Below are 15,900 nucleotides of genomic sequence, written 5' to 3'. Positions count from 1 at the left end.
TCTCACTCCTTCTATTCAACATAGTATTGGAAGTCTTAGCCACAGCAATCAGACAAGAAAAAGAAATAAAAGGTATCCAATTGGAAGGGAAGAGGTAAAACTGTCACTATTTGCAGACGACATGATACTCTATGTAGAGAACCCTAAAATTTCCACACAAAAACTACTAGAACTAATAAATGAATTCAGCAAGGTAGCAGGATACAAAATTAGTATACAGAAATCTGTTGTATTTCTTTACACTAATAACAAAATATCAAAAATTTTAAAAAAGTCCCATTTAAAATCTCATTAAAAAAAACCACATAGGAATAAAATTAACCAAAGAGGTGAAAGACTATATGCTGAAAACTATAAAACATTGAAAAAGAAACTGAAGAAGATTCAAAGAAATGGAAAGACACCCCATGCTCTTGGATTGGGAGAAGTAATATTGTTAGAATGTTAAAATGGCCATATTACCCAAGGCAACCTACAGACTTAATGCAATCCCTATCAAAATACCCATGACATTTTTCACAGAACTAGAACAAATAATCCTAAAATGTATATGGAACCACAAAGACCCCATATTGCTAAAGCAATACTGAGAAAAAAGAACAAAGCTAGAGGTACAACCCTTCCAGACTTCAGACAATGCTACAAAGCTACGGCAATCAAAACAGCATGGTACTGGCACAAAAGCAGACATATAGATCAATGGAACAGGATACAGAGCCCAGAAATAAACCCACACACCTATGGTCAATTAATCTATGACAAAGGATGCAAGAACATGCAATGGAGAAAAGACAGTCTCTTCAATAAGTGGTGCTGGGAAAACTGGAGTTACTTGTAAAAGAATAAAATTAGAACATTCTCTAACACCATATACAAAAATAAACTCAAAATGGATTAAAAACCTAAGTGTAAGACTAGATACTAAAAAACTCCCAGAGGAAAACATAGACAGAACACTCTTTGACATAAATTGTAGCAATATTTTTTTGCATCTGTCTCCTAGAGCAAAGGAAACAAAAGCAAAAATAAACAAATGGGACCTAATTAAACTTAAATGCTTTTGCACAGCAAAGGAAACCATCAACAAAATGAAAAGACAACCTATGGATTTGGAGAAAATATTTGCAAATGATGAGACTGACAAGGGGTCAATATCCAAAATATACCAATACCTCATATAACTCAATACTGAAAAGATAAACAATTCGATTAAAAAATGGGCAAAGAACTCAACAGACATTTTTCCAATGAGGAAGTGTAGATGGCCAACAAGCACATGAAAAGATGCTCAACATCGTTAATTATTAGAGAAATGCAAATCAAAACCACAGTGAGGTATCACCTTGCACCAGTTGGAAGTGCCGTCATCAAAAGTCTACAAATAATAAATGCTGGAAAGGGTGTGGAGAAAAGAGAACACTTGTACACCATTGGTGGGAATGTAAATTGGTGTAGCCACTAGGGAAAACAGTATGGAGGTTCCTTTAAAAAACTAGAATTAGAGCTACCATATGATCCAGCAATCCCACTCCCGTGTATATACCAGAAAAAATGAAAACTCTTAATTCAAAAAGATACATGCACACCAATGTACATAGCAGCACTATTTATAATAACCAGGACAGGGAAGCAACCTAAAATGTCCATCAACAGATGAATGGATAAAGAAGATGTGGTATATACATACAATGGAATATTACTCAGCCGTAAAGAAGAATGAAATACTGCCATTTGCAGCAACATGGAGGGACCTAGAGAATATTATACTTAGTGAAGTAAGCCAGACAAAGACAAATACTATATGATATCACTTATAATGTGGAATCTAAAAAATATTATAATACAGATGAATCTATATACAAAACAGAAACAGACTCATAGACATAGAAAACAAACTTGCAGTTACCAAAGGGGAGAGAAAGGGAGTATAGGATTAACAGATACAAGCTACTATACATAAAATAGATAAGCAACAAGGATTTACTGTATAGCACAGGGAATTATATTCAATATCTTATAACAACATATAATCAATATAATCAGAAAAAAATAACTGAATCACTATGCTGTACACCTGAAACTAACACAATATTGTTTTTTTAAGAGTTCTTTAAAAATTAATTAATTAATTAATTTTTGGCTGCATCGGGCCTTCATTGCTGCGTGTGGGCTTTCTCTAGTTGCGGTGAGCGGGGGCTACTCTTCGTTGCGGTGTGCGGGCTTCTCATTGCGGTGGCTTCTCTTGTTGTGGAGCAGGGGCTCTAGGCTAGCGGGCTTCATTAGTTGTGGTTCGCAGGCTCTAGAGCACAGGCTCAGTTGTTGTGGCGCACGGGCTTAGTTGCTCCGCGGCACGTGGGATCTTCCCAGGCCAGGGCTCGAACCCGTGTCCCCTGCATTGGCAGGCGGATTCTTAACTACTGTGCCAACAGGGAAGTCCCCTAACACAATATTGTAAATCAACCATACTTCAATAAAAAATTAATGAATGTATGTACCTTCATGACTGATGAATATTGATGAATTACCCTCCTTAGGATCCTGCCTCAGCATTGTATGGAAGTGCCTATTTCCCTACACTCTTGCCAAGGGTGTTTTTTTAATATGTTGCCAGTCTATGGGGTGAAAACATTAGAGTCTTAAATGGAATTTCCCCTATCGTGAGGGAAGTTCATTCTTTTTTAGTATCTTTAAAAAATATTGTGCTTTTTCTCTGCAGCATCTATTCATATTCTTGTTTCATTTTTATATTGAGATATTGGTCTTTTAAAAGTTGACTAGTAAGAACTTTCATAAATTAGAGATTAATCTTTTTTATATGAATAGCAACTTATTTGCCTGTTAATTTTGCTTCTAGTGTTTTGTCATGCAGAAACACTTGTTTTTAATGTAGTCAATGAATTTTTAATTTTATGTCTCCTGAGTTTTAAGTCATGGTTAGAAGCCTTCCTTACTTCCAGGCTATAAGAGAATTCTCCCATGCCTTCTAGTACTTCCTGGTTTCACTTTATAAGTTAAAATCTTTAATCCATTTGGAATTTATCCATATAAGCCACGAGGTATAGATCCAGCTCTTCCCTCTGGATGCCTACCCAGCTGTCCCAACCTACATGTTGAATAGTCCATCTTTTTGTCACTGATTTGAGATGCCATTTTTTTTATCATTTACTAAATTCTTGTAAGAATTTGGGTCTATTCCCGGATTATATAATATCTTTCACTGATCTTTCTACATATGAACTAGTATCCAGCATTTTAATTATTAAGCATTGTTTTACAAACTGGAAGGGCTGGTTTTCCTTCATTGTTTTTCTTTTTCAGATTTTTCTTGGCCATTTAAGAAACTTTTTTCCTTGCAAACTTACATCAGCTTATCTAGCTACTGAAAAAATCCTGCTATTATTTTTATTTTAATCATGACAAACTTATAGCTCAACTTAGGCAGAAATAACATCTTAATAATGTAGGGAGAAGTAACATTTTTATAATGTTGAGTCATACTGTCAAGAACAATTTCTGTCTTATGATTTGTTCAAGCTTTCTTTGTAGCTCAGGAATATATGAAAGTTTTCTTCCTGTGGCTCTTGTACATTTCTTGTTAAATTTATTTCTAGGCACTTTTGTGTTTTTTGTAGGTGCTTTTTCTTGCTGTGGTAAAAGGAGTCTTTTCAAAAAACATATGAATGCTACAGATTTCAGTATATTTATCTTGTTCCCTGCCACCAAAGTTTTCTTGTCATTTGTAGCTTTTCAGTTAATTTTCTTACCACCTACAGAGTAATAATTTTACCTCCTGCTTTCCAACTTCTAAACCTCTATTTTCTTTTTCTTTGCTTTTACTAAACAGTCTTAATACCAAAGAATCTGAATTGTTTTGAAAGAAAATGTTTTCTGAACTTTCATTTAGTGTTTCTGAAAAATAAGGTCAGATATATAGATTCAATGTCATTTTATTTTTCCCCAAACATAATTTTCCCTAAGACCTTAATTTTGTCAACATAGTTTGTTAAACATGGTGCTTTTTAGGCATTTAACTTCCCTGCACTGGTAAAGAATGACCCATCTTACCCCGGAGAGTGATGGAGAGAGGCATGTAAAGTGTGGGTCAGCCCTGGTGACCAGCTAGCTGGTAGGTGGCTGACCAGGTAGCTGCCTACGGAGTACCTCATTAGCTGGGGCAGGGGATGCATCTATTGACCACAAACTGCGGTTTCTTCCCCACTTCTGCTTTTCCTCTCCCCACCAGCAAAGCCACTCAGATATGCTGGAAGTAATTTGGAGAGCTGACTGTATATTTAGGTGACTCTCTATATGGAATTTATTCAAGCAAACAATGCAGTGACATGCACAGGCACCAACGTGAGAGGCTAGAAACAGAATTTACTGGAAGGAAAAGCCCAAGCCTTTTACATTTTAAATATATGGGGGACTCAAAATACAATATTACACAGAACACCAAAAGGAAAAAGATATGCTTGCTTGTTATCTTCTGCAGTAGTTTTTCACTGCTCTTAGAAGCTCATTCCTAGGTATACAAACCTTCTTGATATTCAGTCATTGCTCTAAAAGGGTATGTTATACCTCACGTGACCAACCCAGAAAGAAGAAACAATTGGCTTAGTCAAAAAGAGGTATTTAGAAAATGTGCTTTGGCCGTATAGCCACACTTCTCATGTTTTCAAGCTTTTCACTCTTGGCACTGCTCTTCCATGATAAATATGATAATTTCCATCTTAAAACAACCACTTGCTTGTGTAGGAAAAGGAAATGGAGCCCTCGAGCCTATTTCTATCTCCCTAACTCCATCCAAGAAAAGCCAGTCAATCAGCAGTTTTGTCTTCACTTGAAAAGTTAGTGTTGGAAAGGTCTGCATTTAAGGGGTGAAAGGAGTAGGATCGGCTTGAGTGGTAGAAAAGATGGTGCCCCGAGGACACAGGGTACAGGACCACCCTCCCCACCCCCCCGCACCCTCGCAAGCTTGGTGTGGGCCTAAGGAGGTCATTTGCCAGGCAGAATAAAACCAACGAAGTCCTGACTGTTTGTTTTGGGTTATAGGAACAAATATGGACGCTGTTTGGGTTTGAATGCCAGCTCTTCCACTTGTGCAACCTTAACCTACCTCTGCATCAGCTTTCTCAGCTGTAAAATAGGGTTGAAACAATATCTACAACACAGAGGTTTTATGAGGTCCAAGTAAATTAATACATGTAAAGAGCTTAGAAAAGTACCTGGCAAGTATCAGAGCTCAATAGATGTTTGCTGTTATCATCATCAATATCAAGATATAAGCTTCCCATGGAATTACAGTTACCATCCCATTTACAGTAAGAGGAGAGTTTATCCAACTCTGGTTAAATTACAGCCTTAAAAATTCTATTCTCTTTCAATTCCTTCTGCAGGTCCAGTTACAAATAGTGTTGTTTAAAAAATCCTTCTCAAAAGACAAACACTGCACTACATTACTTACATGTGGAATCTAAAATAGTTAATCTCACAGAAGCAGAGAATGGTAGTCACCACAGGGGAGGGAGGGAAAAGGGGAGATGTTGGTCAAAGGGTACAAAGTTAAAAAAAAACTTCTCTCCACCTGTTAAATAATTTTCTTTCAAGTTACTACAACATTTTTTGGGTTTTTTTCCCTGGATTTAGTTATGTTTCATTGAGACATGTTTATGACATCTAACAAAAATCAGAATTAAAAAAATAAGATATTATAGAAAAATGATGTGGTATTCTCCTCTGGAAATAATTCTCCCCTCTTTCAATTACTTATAACACAAAGTATTTATTTTAGAAAAGAAGGGCACAAGGATGGTTAACTATATTCTTCCTCCTATTCTGTTAAAATCTGATTTTTTAGCACCTGCTATCTCAGCACTTTTCAAGCTTCATTTGCAACCTGTTAGAAGATTATGAAATAGATTACTTTTTAAAAAAGTGAAATAGAATAGAAACTATTAGTGTGAATCATATGCAGTAAGGGGAATTCTTGTTTTGTGAGACTTTTATTTCTGTTCCATATACAGAAGTATGTATGAAGGTATGTATACTGGGGTTGTGATGTAATACATGTCTTACTGTGAATCCCAGTCACGAGTTTGATGAACACTATCGTAGGGGGTTGGCATGATGCCTTGGTTCTACTTAAATTGTCATTATCTTGAAGGGATTTTGCACAGAGGTCTTATTCACTGTAAACATATGTACAATTTTCAAAAGAATTGTAATGCAGAATAAACCCAAGTCCTCCTTCAGTACATCCCAGCATCCTGATGGTGGCAATGATTATTAATTGCATTTTTCCCCTTAGTCTTCTCAATGGCTCACACGTGAGCCATTTACCATGGCAGTGCAACTACTGCTTCACCATTACAACTTTAATTACAGGGGACCTCCTCTGTGCCAAGTACTGCCCTAGTTGATAGGGATGAATAAGACGCTGAAAGCAGTTCACTGAGTGGTGTTCTTGAGAAGGACCTGTTTTCTATTCTCATTGAGAAGAAAGGTGTGGACCCATTTGGCCTTGCCCACCAAGGCCTGTTTCTCAGGGAGAAATCTAGAGCTAAAAAAATCTAACAATGTCTGGTTGCAATAAAAAAGCAAAAGTAAATGATTTCTACTTTGTAATAAATAGCTGGAGTAGAAAAAACACACCAACTACTTTATAAAATCATTCATTTGGTAATAATTCATATAGTACTTTTTGCTAGCTCCAGGGTTGTCATTTGAAGACTACGTGTATTTTTACTGTTTGTTGAGTTTTCTCCTTATTTAGCCTGGTGTCTAATCCATAGTCCTAAGCCAATATGCATATTGCAAATAGCCCCTCCTTGTTTATCCCTGGCCTTCTGTAAACTGTAAGCTCCCTGCAGGCAGGGGGTCTACTGGATTAACTCCTTTGCGCTGCTTTCTGTGATACCCAGAATAGTAACAGCCTCCCACCAAGTACCCAATAACTTTTGTTAATGGATAAGGAAAACGTATGGAAGCTTTTACCTTGGAGGAACCGGTAGCCTGGGGCACAGCGAGTCTGCATTTGGATTCTGGGTGTAGTTGAAGGAATTCAAACTATAAACACACAGGAAGGACCCTGGAAGCAGAAGACACACAGACTGTACCACCTTCCTACATTGTGCTTATCTTTCTAGGGGAGCCAGTAAGGAAACCATAGTCATTTTACCAAACTGGGAAAAAAAAAACCAGAATAAATCATTCAGGTTTAGAAAACAGGTCTCTGGGTGACCTAAGACAAAAAGAATCAGCATCAAAACTGAGACTGAGCTAGGTCCTCTCTTTTTCTCTCTCCAAAATGCCAAATTCGAAACTGAAAGTTATATGATTGGTACTAAAACGATAGGAAGATGAGTTATTATATAGGCTTCATATTTTTAACCCAGCCTTGCAAACAGTTTTTAAAACTCTGGCACCCCATTTCACAGGCAGATGAAATTTGCAGTGGGTTGTCTCGAATTTCTTTTTACTTTCCTTTGCTTATTTAATGCTTAAAATATAAATCTGAAAAGCAGGCTCAGAGCAAGTTACACAAATGCTTTTGGAACAGCTTAATGGCTATCCCACTGGTCAGTGAAACTATCCATGGCCCGAACATCTTAATGAAAGAACATACCTGTCGGCAATTCAACCCAAAGCCTGTGGGTGCCTCTCTAGGACTGGATGTGCCAAGTGCACAGAGCTCTCTGACCTCCATCTGACCTTGCCTTTGGGCCCTAAATGTCTGCTGTCTCCTCCCGCTCTCTACCGCAGACCAGTCCCTGGCAGTGAGCAGAGAACAGCTAGGGTTTCAGATGAATTCCAGATAAACCTGAATGAAATTGAACAGCTCAGGAGAAAATGTTTATGGCCCTTTCTACACAAGGAGAGGCACCCACAGGAAGGACAATTTCCAGTTTTGCAGAGAAAGCCAGGGCAGGGCAAGTTATCTAGGTCTGCACAGGTTACCCTGCCGTGGTCCCCAGCCTCAGAAGGAAGAGTGACCCCATCCCTCGGTACCTACCACTAGTGTTTGCAAAGAGCTGGACCTCTTCCAGGGTATTAAGCTGCTCTTCAGGACAACTGGACACACAGAGAATGCGGGAACTGAACCTCACATCCTTGACTTCCAGGTTGCAGGAATTCATAAAAAACACATGTCTAGGAGACAAATGAAACAGGAGAAGAATGTCGTAGAGCATTTCCTGTCATTGAGTTTGATTGTGGGACTTAAAAATATCCACACGCTATCAAATGTGGGAATAATTAAGGCAAACTTTCATCCTCAAATACTTCCACATAATTTAACATGTATTATGCCTACCTGGGTTCATCTATGGAGTTGTGCAGCTTGGGAATCATATTCAAATGTTAACAAAACTTCCCTTTGCCAGATTCAGCATTTTCTGGGATGTTGATAACACTAGGGAGGAAGTCACTGAGGAAGGGAAAGGACTGATTAAACTGTCCCTGGTTTGCTAGGTGAGGCCAGTCCATGAACTACTCATGAAGTCCACAGAAAGCATATTTGTACCCAAGAGTGTTCAACTATGCCTCAGAGAATAGCTGAACCCAGGGAAGTGAGAAGTGGAGAGGAGGAGGCCGAGGCTGTGAATTAAACGCTTGCCCCTCCCCCTGCCTCCCAGTTTGAGACAGGAAACTCATGAGACCCTTCCTGCTGCAGCTGCCCAGCCACTGGGCACAAGAACAAAACTGGTTGTTGACATTAACAGGGTCACATGCTGGTTGGCAGTGGCAGCTCTCAGGCCCATGCCCTACACTTATCCGGGTTGCTGAGATCACAGGAATGTCAGACCAAGAGCCCTGTAGGCAGTCCTCCATGGGAGGGACTGGAGAAGGGGTGCCAGAAGCTTCTTTTTCCTCCAATTGGGGTTGGGAGAAAGGTGGGTGGTGTAACAGGAGATGGGGGAACAGATTTCCTAGGTGTATGATAAATACGTACTTTATTCTACTTATTAATTTTTAAAAATTGTAGTAAAATACACATAAAATTTTACCATCTTAAAGCTTTTATGTGTGCAGTGGCATTAAGAACATTCACATAGCTGTGCAGCAATCACTACCACCCAGAACTCTCTTCATCTTGCAAAACTGAAACTCTGTACCCATTTAATAATAATTCATCACTCCCAAACCCTGGCAACCACCATTCTACTTTCTGTCTCTACGAATGTGATTACTTTCGATATCTCATATAAGTGGAATCATAAAATATCTTTTTGTGACTGGCTTATTTCACTTAGCAAAATATCCTCAAGATTCATCTATACTGCAACATGTGTCACAACTGCTTTCCTTTATAAGGCTGAACAATATCCCAGTATATATATATATATATATACACATTTTGTTTATTTATTCATCTGCTGATGGACACTTGGTTGCTTCTACCTTTTGGCTATTGAGAATAATAAAATATGTATTTTTCATTTCAAAGAGGATGACTATTTCCCGGCATTGCATTATGAATACAATGTCTAAACAGGAGCACAGGTATATCTGGGGAGCCCCTTCCTCTCCTGTCTTCTTTGTGAGTGATGCCCACAAGTGCAGGGGGAAATGCCCCTCAGGCAGTCCATGTTCAGCAGTGCAAAGCCCCCTCCTCAAGAGCAAATTCAGGGGTAGAGGAGGCCTGGTCGGAGATTTGTATTTGGTGATTCCAAACTTATACTCAGGACCTATCTAGACCTTTAAGATTTCTTTCCTAGGAGCTGCTTTTGATTATCAAGTCTGGAAATTATCACAAAGCTGTATCCATCTTAGAAAATCATGGCCAGGGATTTCTCTCCCCTCAGGGGATTCCTGTCTCTTCTCTCCCCTTTTTGTTTCTGTGTTGGAGTCGGTGGGAGAAAAGTGAGACACCAAAGCTGAGAGTGCCATAGCTGAGAGTGTAGGCTGGGGAGGGAGTGGGACACAGGTCCGCAGCATTCCCAGGTGGGATTCAGGTATTTCCACATAGAAACAATACTGTGGATGGTGTATAATTAGTAACATGATTCTGATACATTATGGATAATAATAGTGACAACTAACATTTATTAAGCCTTAGCTCATGCAGTGTCTCAGTGGATCCTTAAAACAATCTTGTGAGGTGGGTCTAATAACCACTTTAAAAAGATGAAAACTCAGCTCAGAGAGGTTAAGTACTCTGCCCAATTTCAATTCAGGACTGGCTGATTCTAAAACCTGTGTCCTTACTGCCACACACATGCCTCCCTCTCATGAGTTGGGCGGACAGAGTTTTGAGTGGGAAAACAGTTTCCAGGCTCAAACGACTAATTTATACAAAGTTTTGAAATCTAGCCCCTCTGTAGGTTGGGGACTTACTTGAAAACTTACTTTTTTAGGGTCATGTCCTGCCCCGAAAGAGGGGCCCCTTCTACTGGGGAGTTCTTCTTGCCACACACGTTGCCAAAGCTGTCGTAGCCGAAGAGGAGTCTTCCTGTGGCCCCAGCCGTCACTGAGTAGCCCATGATGAACACCTGGCAAAACCCAAGTAGCCGCCATGAGAGCCTGGCCAAGGGCTGGAAACCGGTCCCCCACATCCTTGGATGTTGGTATAAAATGGAACCGGGTGGAAACGAATCTCCCCAGCATCACTGCACTTTCCTCCTTCATCAGTAATACCAGCAAATCAGAGCAGGTAGCGCGCTGCTCCTCTACTACGCACTTTAACAGGTTAGGGAGGGAGGACATTCTAAAACACTGAAGCAGATTCCTCTCTATTTTCTCACCAGTTTGTGCTTCTCACCTTCTTCTCCAAGAGTCTGTCATTTTTTTCTTCTTGGCCTAAGTTCACCAGGATAATTCAATTTTTTTCCAGTTGAGGTTCTTGTTTTATCTAAGGTCATAAGCAAGGCTATGCTGTCTTCCCTGAGGTTCTAGCCATCCGTCCAACCCTTACTTCCTTCCACCTCCCTCTCCTCCCACTCTCCTCCCCAACTTTTCTTTTTGTCTTGTATTTAGGGGATTCTAACCCTCTGTCCATAACAAGTGAGAAAATGGTGTTTTGGAGTACGTCCTTAAAAATGCACAAGATAAAGAATCTCAGGAATTCTGCTGGACAAGAACATCATGCAATCTATAGTCACTTTTGTCCAATTCCATAATGAATGTGGAATATTTAAAATATTCAGCTCAAACGACTGTTCCATTAATATGCATTGATGGGCCCTCTACTCGGATTGAGTCTGTATCTTCCCATAACATAAGCTTAGTGTTGTAAGTTTCTCAATCTACAATGCGTAGAATACCATTTAATACTTGGAATATATAGCACCGGTACCATATGTTCCAAAGGTACGTTGTCCCAAAGTCAAATATGTTTCAGATACTCTACATTCATTACTAATTTAGGAATCAAAATAACAGTCTTAAAGTGCCCAGTGTGTGCTAGAGACTCTGTTGCTGAGGGACATAGAAACAAACACAACCGAACCCCTGCCCCCCGAGGAACTCGGCTTAGAAGACAGGCAGGGCTCAGGGCTTATAAACAGCTGACCTCCTGGGGAAGGAGGCTCTCTGCCCCTCCGACTCCGCCAGCACCTCCTTCCTCAGTCTTGAGGTCAAACTCCAGGACGAGTGGGTCACCCTTGCCGGTGGACAGACCCCTTACCCTTTACTCTGAGGCTGTGGCTCTGGGTGTGACCGTGGGCCCATGTGGCTGACGTGATAGGCTGACCCAGCCCCCGGGTGCTCCTCTCCTGCCCTTCCTTCTGGAGTGTGGTCAGATCCTGATTGGTTTTGGACTTAGAGGGAGGAAAGGAGTCCTGGGCTTCTGCCCGGCTCACCAGAGATCTAATAATGAAGTGATATTTCCCATTTATCAGCATTCTTTATGTTAATGTCCCCCTTGGGAAGCTTGTGGGGAGGAGTGGAAGGTTTTTTTGGGGGGGGGTTTCTGGGGGGAACAGATTTGGGTGATCCTGAGTCCCTGTCATACTACTACTACTTTATTTTTTTTTTTTTTTATAAGCAACTTTTTTTTTTTTTTTTTTTTTTTAAGATTTCTTTATTGACTGATTGATTGCTATGTTGGGTCTTCGTTTTTGTGCTATGGCTTTCTCCAGTTGTGGCAAGTGGGGGCCACTCTTCATCGCGGTGCGCGGGCCTCTCACTATTGTGGCCTCTCTTGTTGTGGAGCACAGGCTCCAGACGCGCAGGCTCAGTAGTTGTGGCTCACGGGCCTAGTTGCTCCGCGGCATGTGGGATCTTCCCAGACCAGGGCTCGAACCCGTGTTTCCTGCATTAGCAGGCAGATTCTCAACCACTGCGCCACCAGGGAAGCCCACTACTACTACTTTAAACCATCAAAATTTTTTTCCAATTTCAAACACACAATTGCAATTCCAAACAGTAGGCGTGTATAGCAGTTATGGTGGGGTTATCAAGGAGGTCACCATCAACTGTACTGGGGGAGATATGGAAAAAGGAGTCTTGAAAAATGAGTAAGAAAAGGCAAGGTGGGAGAGGACACTGGAGAGGTAGTAGAGGCAGAGATGGTCCAGGATTTGAGCCGTTCTGTTCTGTGTCTTACGCACATATAAAGAAAGGCTGGCACTCTTTCTGTTTATAATAGACTGTCCCTGCTCGTAATTCTGGCCCCTCATCCCAAACCTCCTTTGTCTAGCCCTGACTCAGGGCAGCACCATCAATAATCCCATCCCGCATGTGCCTTGTCACTGGTCAGGATGTCACAGGAAAGACCAGAAAGCCGAACAGCAGAGAGGCAGAAAAAACACTCCTTGCTATCTTGGCTGTGGTTAAAAAAAATGTTGCAAAGATACTAAAAGCTAGTCACCTAAGGAAGAACTATCATTATTCAAATTTAATATAGTAAAGAGAATGTGGGCATTTCAGATTTATTTTGCAAAGGACAAAAATTTAAAGCAGTTTCTAGCTCTGTACCACCTCTCAGATGGTTCTTAATTCTTCAGGCTGTGATGGGCCATCTACAAATCCTTTCCCCAGAAAGCCGTTGGTTGAAGGTTTGGTAGTGCTGCACTAGGTTTGAATTGTAGAGGGGCTAGGGAAGATCATTAACAGCCCAAGTTCAAAGCTGCCAGGTACTGGCAGAACAGCTGCTCCCTGCATTTATACAATAGCAGAGCCAGAGAGAAATACCAGCATCTGTGGGCAAGTTTAGGCGGAGGTGTTGTAGGTACAGTTTCTCGCAGCTCCTAGAGAAGAGCTCCAAGGGTCATAATAGAGGCAACACAGGACATTCAATTATGCCTTTAAGGCCCAACCTTCCATTGTGCCTGTTACCCATCTGCCTGTGAGAAACCAGTCGGTAAGTCAACAACTGAATAAATGCCTTTCTTACTTGGAAAGAAGAACAAATATATTTTAGGGTTTACTCAAATTTGTTTCCTTTCAACAGAGGTAATTATGTGATAGCTATTGGCGAGCTTTATAGATTGATCATTTACCATGCAGCAAATAGCATGGCTCAGTCTGGAATGGATGATTTCATGAACATAATCTTTGAAGAAGTTGAGTGAGCTTTTTTCTGCTGTTACCTACAACTCTTAACATAAGTACAAAGGCTACAAGATTCAGCTTCCAAGAGCCCCTCCCAGGACAAAAATGGCATAGCATGATGAGGTCCACCATCAATCAGACACACCTGGAAACCAGAGTAGGAAGGGGGAATCCCACTACCTATCAAACTAGAGGGTTTAGAGCAAAGGCTTGTTTACCTATTAGCTGCTAAACACAACATACGGAGAGGGCGTTACACTCAGCTAAAGTAAGAAGAATTTATTGATATTTCTAGGCTTACACTGGATTTCCCCTTGTTAGAGGAACATTTTATCAATATTTGGGGGGCTGAGATGAGATGGTAAAAGAACTTCCCCTCAGTGAGCTGGGATAATAAGAGCCCACACACTGGCCTATTAAATAACAATCCCACTGCAAACGGTGGTTCTCAGAGTCTCGCATTAGAACGTGACTCACGGCAATAAGCCAGCCTCTCCAATTTACCGAGCCTAGGAGGTTGAGACACCTGACAGGAATTTCCGAGAACAGCTGTTTACCCTGCGGTACTGGCAGATAGATCGCTCCCTGAAGCACAAACTTTAACCTCGTACCACCCGGAGCCTTTTCCCCAGGAAAGGCCCTGGGGACGCGACTTACATTTGGGGCACAGCTATCTCGGGACACACACACGTACTCTGGTCTCTTCCCTGCCAGGCGCTCACACTTACCAAACCAGCCCAAAAGAGAAAGAACAGGAACAACCAGGCCTTATCTGTGCATTTCCTATAAATCTGAGGTCGCCACCGTCTTTGCCTGGGGGTTCTCTCCGTGGAAACCTTCCAGAAAAAGAAGGAAGAGTATTGAGGAAAAGAGGATAATCATATAGGTCCCAACCTGGAAAATGAGTCGAAACTTACTTGAAGACTGCTCAGAATAACCCATTCCTTTTGTTTGTTTGTTTGTTTTAAAAACGTGGCCGCCTGAAGCTCTCATGGAGCCTTTGAAACACCTGTCCTGTGCAGAGCGGATGTTAAGGTCCCAGTCGCCGAGTCCTTACCTGGAGGTGCCCCTAGAGGCGGCCCCAAGTTGGTGCTGGGCGGCCAGCCTCTCCCGCGCCTCCGCCCCAGGAGTGGGGTCCGAGGTCCTCCCCGCCAGGTGCCCCAGGACGCGGCGGCGCCGGGAGCGGGGGGGGGGGGGGCGGGGGGCGGTGGGTATTGATCTGAGGGAGTCCGGGGAGGCGGAAGCTTCCGGGCGGGCCGGTGCTTGGAGGGGTCCGAGCCTTCCCCCGCGGTCCCTCCCCCCGGGCCAGGCGCAGGCCTTACCAGGTGCTCGGCGCGGAGGCACTTCATCCTGCGCTGCGCCCCAGGGGCCGCGCACTGGCAGCCCACGCAGAGCCCGCGGCGGGCCGGTCCGGGGCCCGGCAGTCAAGCGCGGGGAAGGGGCGCAGCGCCGCCCCGCGGCCGCCTTCGAGCGCCACGGACTTCGCCCCGGGCGCTGCCCCGAGGGGCCCCCGGCCGTCGCGAGCACCCGGGCCGCCCGCCTCACTCTCCGCGCGGTGCGGCGCCCGGGAAGCCCGTGTCGCCCGCTGAAGCGCGACGTCCGCGCTGGCCCCGCCACGACCCTGGGCGCGTCCTCTCCGGGGCCTAGTGAGCGGGCGGCCACCGCAGTGAGCAGGAAGCCGAAAAAGTCTCCACAAACCCTTCCAGAGGGCGGGCCAGGGTGAGGTGCTGAATTAATCTACATAGCTAACAGGTGAGTGCCCTTACCCTGCCCCTGATTCTGTTTTAACGGTTTTAAGGCATTATTAAACAATCAAAAAGGCAGAAACTACCGTTATCCCCAGTCTACAGATGAGGGAAACTGAGGCACGGACAGCAGCCATGTGACTTGCTCGGGGACACACAGCGAGAAAACTGTAGAGCTAGGAGTTGAACCCCGCCACGACACTCGAGGAGTTGTCGAGGTGTTTCTCTTTCTATCAGGATGGCGGCCAGGGGCTGCTGGCTCTCTCCCATAACGCGTGACCTGGAGAAACTAAAGCAGCTGGAGGAACCACGGGTTCCAGGAAGTAAAACAAGAATAAAAAGCCTGCGGAGTCTGAGGGCTTCCGTAATCTGTGAACATGTGGGCAGTGGGTGGCGGGAGGAGAGGCCAAAAAGTTAGGTGGGATGAAGGAATTTCAGGTTCTGTTCTCACCTCTCTGTCCCAGTAATGGGACAATCATTGTCGGGCTGTTCACAATTGAAATGATAGCCACTGCAGAAGCCACTGGTGGAGGAGTCCTTCCGGTAATAGCTGACCGGCGCAAAAGTGCTATCGGGGTGAGACATTAAAACAACTGAAAATGGACCCCCTACCCCCTTTCACTCTCTACTCCTCCCCATCCACACCCCCAGGGCTGCTAGGTTA

At 42.9% G+C, this 15,900-nt stretch overlaps 1 protein-coding gene across 5 annotated transcripts in view; it reads right to left on the bottom strand.

The window, feature by feature from the left end:
- Positions 1-15,220, bottom strand: part of SLC44A3 (solute carrier family 44 member 3) — a 94,067-nt gene extending 78,847 nt beyond the window's left edge. For 4 of the 5 annotated variants that reach the window (XM_057530527.1, XM_057530537.1, XM_057530542.1 and 1 more), the window contains exons 1-5: positions 14,814-15,220; positions 14,220-14,327; positions 10,348-10,490; positions 8,012-8,148; positions 6,994-7,087 (exon numbers count right to left, since the gene is read on the bottom strand). In XM_057530527.1, the coding sequence (XP_057386510.1) occupies positions 6,994-7,087; positions 8,012-8,148; positions 10,348-10,490; positions 14,220-14,327; positions 14,814-14,840 (509 nt within the window). In that variant the 5' untranslated portion in view covers positions 14,841-15,220. Of the gene's footprint in view, positions 1-6,993; positions 7,088-8,011; positions 8,149-10,347; positions 10,491-14,219; positions 14,328-14,408; positions 14,579-14,813 lie in introns of those variants that run through there. The other variant, XM_007169564.2, reaches the window with a different exon arrangement.
- Positions 15,221-15,900: the final 680 nt, after the last annotated feature.

Source organism: Balaenoptera acutorostrata, chromosome 1 (assembly GCF_949987535.1).
Source record: "Balaenoptera acutorostrata chromosome 1, mBalAcu1.1, whole genome shotgun sequence".
NCBI lineage: Eukaryota > Metazoa > Chordata > Mammalia > Artiodactyla > Balaenopteridae > Balaenoptera > Balaenoptera acutorostrata.
This window is presented reverse-complemented; position numbering and strand designations above follow the sequence as displayed.